At 46.5% G+C, this 7,411-nt stretch overlaps 1 protein-coding gene across 1 annotated transcript; it reads left to right on the forward strand.

Moving 5' to 3' along the window:
• Nucleotides 1–4,357: 4,357 nt before the first annotated feature.
• Nucleotides 4,358–7,114, forward strand: SKIDA1 (SKI/DACH domain containing 1; the record flags this gene model as incomplete). The annotated part of the gene is made up of 1 exon (XM_081229152.1): nucleotides 4,358–7,114. One exon carries the CDS (start codon nucleotides 4,358–4,360, stop codon nucleotides 7,112–7,114), a length of 2,757 nt encoding a protein of 918 aa, XP_081085278.1.
• Between the last annotated feature and the right edge of the window lie 297 nt (nucleotides 7,115–7,411).

Here is a 7,411-nt window from a genome sequence, read left to right on the forward strand (position 1 = left end):
AAGTACTCTTAGGTTTTCCTTCAGGTTTTCAAAAGAACTTTCCCCATTAGTAAACTACTTCTGCAAATTGCTATTGCATTTCCCAGCTAACCATTTAAAAGACTGTAAATGCCGTGTGCATTACTTCGCTCCAGAGGAAAGAGGTCAGACTGAATTGCAATGGTATTTAAACATAAAATACAGTGAAAATAAATCAAAATAGAACATTTGAAGATAAATGTAGCACATCAACACAGGGTAAGTAAAGACAAATATGTTCATATCTTCATAGCCCATCACTTTAAAAACTGAAAGTGCTGATTTTTTACAATAAATGCAGAAGTAAGTGGACATTTATGTATTTCTGTCTGTATTTGCCACAGAGGATTTTCCTCTAGCAAGCAGCTTTGTTTTCAAAGCTAAAATACTTTTTATGAAAGTGTGTAGGTTATGCATTCCTCACTGACTAAATAATCGCATTTAATTAACAAACTCAATGCATATCATATATATGCCTAAATTCTCAGTTAAGTAATCCCCTGGACCCTCAGAGATGGATATACACATAAATGTTAATTTGGGTGTATCCACCCACATACGTATATGTGTTTGAGAAACATAGAAGTTGATATATCTTTTCTTAAAAAAGAATTTGAATACAGTCCATCATCTGAATTGGGTTCATCTTTGATTGTAGAAGCGGCTGACATGGTCAACATATTTATCAAAGAAACCCCCTGGCTTTTGAAGAATACTACTTTATACATCTGGATCTGCACATCCAGGCAAAGTAAGTAAATTATTGCATAACTTTAAGCATAATTGATAACAGACACCTTTAATTTTTCATCCCCATTCTTTTGGCCAGCTTTCACATTAATAATCTAAGCCATAAATGTTGGTAGCTATTGATCGAAATCCCCTGTGTGCATGCAAATCCATCTTAAAGTCCCCTGCCTTTCATGTGTGAGCGCTCAGGGGCCTTTGCTAGATCTTTTTATCGGGATCGACCCCCAATGTGCCTGGAGAAGACCCCGGATATACAATGTGTCCTGATGGCCACAAGAAAGCTGTCTGTCACATTCGCTGTGTGTGTGTGTGTGTGTGTGTGTGTGTGTGTGAAGGCGTGAGCACGCGCGCGCGCTCACGCCTTCTCACACACACACACACTCACACACACAGCGATGGGGAAGTTAAAGGAACAAAAGAATGTATTAGACAAGAAGAAATATGTGTAATAGGAGTATTAAAAATGTATAAGTGTGAAGGTACCTGAGTGCACATACAAAGATATTCGCATAAATTGTATACATAGACCCAGTTCCCAAATCTTTTGGCCTTTATTTTTCTCCATTTGACCCAACGGATTGTAACTTTAGTTTAAAAAATACTATTCTGTTAGTTTTTAAAACCACCCATATTGCCAGTATTTTAAAGGTGGAAGAGGAGGAAGGAGAGGAAAAGGTGATTTTGAAATGGTTACTAAGTCACGTTGCCTTGTGCAGGAGGAATAGGAGTGTGTGTGTGTGTGTGTGTGTGTGTGTAAATCTAAATAGGAATTGAGAACAACTAGAACTACCTGGCCAAAAAAAAAAAAAAAAAAAAGAATGCTCTAGCCAACCTTTTGTAATGTCTTCTCAGAGGCTTTTTTTGAGTTTACTATTTCTTGGCTGTTTGACTCTTTGGTGGAAATCTTAAAGCTGGGGGAGGGGAACTGGACGGGGTGGGGTGGGAGGGAGAGGGCTGGCAGTATATAAGTGCATCAGGAGGAATTTTAAAACGACCTTATTGTCGCTAGCAGTAGACTCTGGTCATTATACTTAAAAAAAAAAAAACACCAGCATCTGCTTTTCCTGGAAACTTTGCTTTCTGCTTAAACCTTTAGCATTTTGCCTCCTGCGAAAGTGAAAGAGAAAAACGCGGTGTGATAGATCCAGATGCAAAAGAAAGCCAACTCGGTGGATGGTATTAGCTGTGACGAGGCATTGTTCATTGCTGCCTCTCAGTTACGTTTAAAGCCTGAAATATCACGAGATCCATTCAATGATCCTTCTCTCATTCAAGGGACAAAAATGTAATTTGCTGTAGCTCTGATTTCTTGGATGGAAATGCTAGCCTTAGATTTCAAAGGCAAGAACTAGACATCGCGGTTTGTACACACATTGATTAAGTTGAAGAGCGGCGATTACATCTGTGCTGAGTGCAACAGTAGTCCAGGGCTGACTTTTCAAATCCCAACCTCTGAGTTACAGACTCTCTTAAATAGGCTTCCTTAATTTCCGGATGCACTTCTTGAAATTCCCAATTCTCTTCAAAATTCCTGGGAAATTACAAGGAAGATGAGGGTGGGGGTGGGGAACTATGGCCGAGATTTCATTTCATGCAAACTACCTTTTTGTATGTCTGATTCCTCGGTTTTTAATCTCTCTCTCTCTCTCTCTCTCTCTCTCTCTCTCTCTCAGCCATACCTGCTTGTGCTAGCCAGACCAGAGCAGGGGAAGCTGGAACTTTTGAATGTGAAGGAAGAAATTATTGTACATTTTTTTTTCTTGCAGGCTCAGAAATATCCGTTTATTCTTTTAAGCACACGGATGTGTCTATTTTTGGAAGAACAAGGAAACATATAAATGCCTGAGTTGCATTTATGCTGTAGTTCCAAACACCGAACAGTTAAGAAGATTTTGCTGAATTTTGCAAAGCAGCCAACAAACCGCCTTGGGATCGTGGTAATGCGACTGGGAAGACCTTTGCTCTCATTTGGCAATATTTTGGATATCCTTGAAAATGACACCAAAATATACTTTAATTTGACTAAGAAGAGGTTAAACAATATTGATATTCATCCAAAGTGATTTTTTTTTAAAGCAGATGCTTGGCTTTCATGGGGAAAAAAATGGGAGTTGTGGAAGATTCATTTAAACTACCAACCAAGAGCATCACAGAGCACTGAAATAGTCTGCATCGTACATCAACACTTTCTTTTCATCGTTATTACCTAAAACCTATGGAAGCACCTTGGGCGTTTTACATTTTCTTTTCTTTGGTACAGAAGCAAGCTGCTCCATGGAATTCTGACCTGTCGTGAACAGGACCCTGGCTAAGGCTGTGCTGGGGACTCTAGGACCATCCCGCCTCCAATCCAGCCTGGTTAATTGTGAAAAGTGTACACATTTCTGGCTTATCTATGCTTTGTTATGGGTCTGACGTGAAACTACCTCCTCCCCACCCCACCCCCCAGCAGAGAACCAAAATCCAGTTGAATTGTTACAGTGTTTCGGAGCTGGAGCCTTGAACTGCTTCCTTGGTCAAATAACTTTGTTTCTGGTTGTAAAAAGGCATTTTAGGCGGGGGGGGGGGGAACAAGGATAATCGAGAGAAATTCAAAACGTAAGTCTGTACTGGGGTGGTTCACCGCGCGGATTTAACTTTGGAGCTCCCAGCCGGGCTCCTTGCCCCACTCCCATAAGGGAAATACCAGGCTATTCTGCACGTTTTCACTTAAGCTCCATTTTCCAAAGGACAAGGGGGTGGGGTATATGTATTTAGGCTTGATAATGTTTTTAAAAATGCTTTTCTTTGAAATGATAATAGCTATAGCGGTAAAATGCAAATAAAGCAAAAATAGGCAATATTCCTTTAAAGGCGAATATACAGGGCTTTTTTTTTTTTTAAAGCGTACACACACTGCTTCTGATGAAGTCTGTGAGTCAGCCTGTTTCTGAGCTCCGATAGTTTAATGGAAAGATTTATATACCGACTGTATTATTTACTTTGGGAGGGGAGGTGGCAGTATAAGGGTATGCTAATTAGTGGGAGATTTTGGGGGGAAGGGGTGGAATATCAATTTTTATTGCATCACCTGTCAGGAGTGTCCAATCAGCGCTGGCTTTAGGGGAATTAATTGATGAAGGTGTCTCCGGACGAGCTCACTTCACTCTGTCATTTTATTTGTAGCTAAAGCAGCGGCGGGAATAGCAGCTGCATTTCTTTTCTCTTTCTCCCTTCACATTCCATTATCATAGTGCTCCAATGGAGAAGGAAGGAATAGAGGGGCCCAGGTACTGATCTGCATCGGGGACTTAGACCAACACACTGGCAGATCAGAAACCGGATGGTTTTTTCCCTCTTTTTTAAAAAAACGAAAACCAAAAAAAAAGCAAGAATCAAGTCAGTGTAATTTCATAGTTTTTTTTTCCCCCCCAATAATTTCGCCTAGAGTTTGGCACTCCCTTCGCCGGGAATAACAGTCTTTGTTATTTTATTAGCAGGATGCCTTGAGACACACGCAGCATCTGGTGGAGGATTAACATACATACATGTGTATGTATGCGTCACGTATATATTTACTGCAAATGGTGGGGATCGTTTAGTGCCCGAGATGGGAGACCTGAAGTCAGGTTTTGAAGAGGTGGATGGCGTGAGGCTCGGCTACCTCATCATTAAAGGAAAGCAAATGTTTGCCCTCTCCCAAGTCTTCACGGATCTGCTGAAAAACATCCCGAGGACGACCGTGCACAAGCGCATGGATCATCTGAAAGTGAAAAAGCACCACTGCGATCTGGAGGAGTTGCGGAAACTCAAGGCAATCAACAGCATCGCCTTCCACGCCGCCAAATGCACTCTCATCTCCCGGGAAGACGTGGAAGCGCTCTACACCTCCTGCAAAACCGAGCGCGTCCTCAAGACCAAGCGCAGGAGGGTCGGCCGGGCCCTGGCCACAAAGGCGCCGCCGCCAGAGCGCGCCGCCGCCGCCGCCGCCGCCGCCAGCCCCCGCCCGGGTTTTTGGAAGGACAAGCACCAACTTTGGCGGGGCCTGAGTGGAGCCGCGCGGCCCCTGCCAATCAGCGCGCAGTCCCCGCGCCCGGGCGCCGCCGTCGTGCGCCCAGCCGCCCATCTACCTCAGATTTTTAACAAATACCCGGGCTCGCACTACCCGGAAATCGTGCGCTCGCCTTGCAAACCCCCTCTAAACTATGAAACTGCCCCGCTCCAGGGAAACTACGTCGCGTTCCACTCGGACCCTGCTTATTTTCGGAGCCTGCTGTGCAGCAAGCACCCGGCTGCCGCCGCCGCCGCCGCCGCCGCCGCAGCCGCTGCGGCCGCGGCCGCCGCCGCCGCCGCCGCCTACTACCAGGCGTCGGCGGCCGGGCCCCAACCCAAGGCGGCGGCGAGCGCCGGAGGCCCCGTGAGCCTGACCTACCGGTGCAAGCGCAAGCGCGGGGGCGCCAAAGACTGCCTGCTGGAGCCCCACGCCGGCGCCCGCCGCCTGCTTCTGCTGCCCAGGTCCTACAAAGCCAAGGCGGCGGCCGCGGCGGCCGCGGCGGCGGCGGCGGCGGCGGCCGCCGGGGCCACTTGCCTGGAGAGGTTTCATCTGGTTAACAGCTTCTGCCCGCCTCCCCACCACCACCATCACCACCACCACCACCACCACCACCACCATCACCACCACCACCACCGGGCCCAGCAGCAGCAGCCGAATCACCACCCCCCTCATCACCACCGGCCGCAGCCCCATCTGGGCAGCTTTCCCGAGAGTTGCAGCAGCGACTCCGAGTCCAGCTCCTACTCGGACCATGCAGCCAACGACTCAGATTTTGGCTCCAGTTTGTCTAGCTCCAGCAACTCTGTGTCCTCGGAGGAAGAGGAGGAGGAGGGAGAGGAGGAGGAGGAGGAAGAGGAGGAGGACGAGGAGGAGGGGGGCAGTGGGGCCTCGGATTCCAGTGAAGTCAGCTCGGAGGAGGAGGACTCGTCCACGGAGTCGGACTCCAGCTCCGGCTCCAGCCAAGTGTCAGTGCAGAGCATCCGTTTCAGACGCACCAGCTTCTGCAAGCCTCCCAGCGTGCAGGCGCAGGCCAACTTCTTGTACCATCTGGCCTCCGCCGCCGCTGCAACCAAACCCGCTGCTTTCGAGGATGCCGGCAGACTTCCCGACCTCAAGAGTAGTGTCAAAGCGGAGTCGCCCGAGGAGTGGAATCTGCAGAGCTGGGCCCCCAAAGCGTCTCCGGTGTACTGCCCGGCCAGCCTGGGGAGTTGTTTCACAGAGATAAGGAACGATAGGGTATCTGAGATTACATTCCCACACTCTGAAATTCCCAGTACTGTAAAGAGAACTGAGCTGACAATTAACTGCCTGGCGGAGGGGGCCTCTTCACCTAGCCCAAAGACAAACAATGCATTTCCACAACAAAGAATACTCCGAGAGGCTAGGAAATGCCTACAAGCAACTCCTACTACTTACTGTGCAGATAACAACACAATAGCTGCTAGGTTCTTAAGTAATGATTCTTCGGGAGTGGCAGCAAATTCAGAAAAAGATTCCAAAATCCCTCATTGCACTGAATTTGCTACGGATTTGCCCTCTTCGCCAACTGATCCCGAGGTGGATGCAGCAGCAGCAGCAACTAAAGCCGAGAATCCCTGCACTGACACAGGCGACAAGACATTGCCATTTCTGCACAATATTAAAATCAAAGTAGAAGACAGTAGTGCTAATGAAGAATATGAACCTGACCTTATTACAAATAAGCTAAAGTGCGAGTGCAATGATACAAAGGGTGAGTTTTACAGTGTGACTGAAAGTAAAGAGGAGGACGCCTTGTTAACCACAGCCAAGGAAGGTTTTGCCTGCCCTGAAAAAGAAGCTCCTTCCTTAAGTCCACTGGCTCAGAGTCAGGGCCTTTCATGCACTTTAGGTTCTCCACAACCTGAGGATGGGGAATATAAATTTGGTGCCAGGGTGAGAAAAAATTACCGGACACTAGTACTGGGAAAGCGACCTGTACTTCAGACACCTCCAGTCAAACCAAATCTGAAATCAGCTAGAAGTCCTCGTCCTACAGGTAAAACTGAGACACATGAAGGAACACTGGATGATTTTACAGTTATAAACAGACGCAAAAAGGTAGCCAGCAATGTAGCATCAGCAGTGAAAAGGCCATTTAATTTCATGGCAAATTTTCCTTGTCCACCATCACTCATTATTGGGAAGGATGGGGATTTGTGGCCAGCGTATTCCTTAAACACCACTAAGGATTCCCAACCTCCTCACAAGGCCCATCCTATATGGAAATGGCAGCTGGGCGGTTCTGCAATACCTCTTCCACCTAGTCACAAATTCAGGAAATTTAATTCATAAAAGCGTTTTGGAAGATATTTTCTTGAACCATATTCCCTTCCTTTTGTTGTAAACTGCACAGGATGGTTTGTACAAGTCCATTAATGTGTTACACCCCTTTTGGAGTCCTGGTTTATCGCATTTTGAAGACAGAAATCGGATTACTTTTTTTTCCATTGCGGGTTTTTTTTTTTTTTTTGGAGTAGGGTGGGGGCGGGGTGGGAGAAGGGTTGGTTTACATTCCACAGACTATACTTCAGGCTAAAGACTCAAGTAAAAACTCAGTTATTACGGTAGAGCTGGAACACTTTACTGTTT

Source organism: Mesoplodon bidens (assembly GCF_964165515.1).
Source record: "Mesoplodon bidens genome assembly, chromosome: 3".
Classification (NCBI taxonomy): domain Eukaryota; kingdom Metazoa; phylum Chordata; class Mammalia; order Artiodactyla; family Ziphiidae; genus Mesoplodon; species Mesoplodon bidens.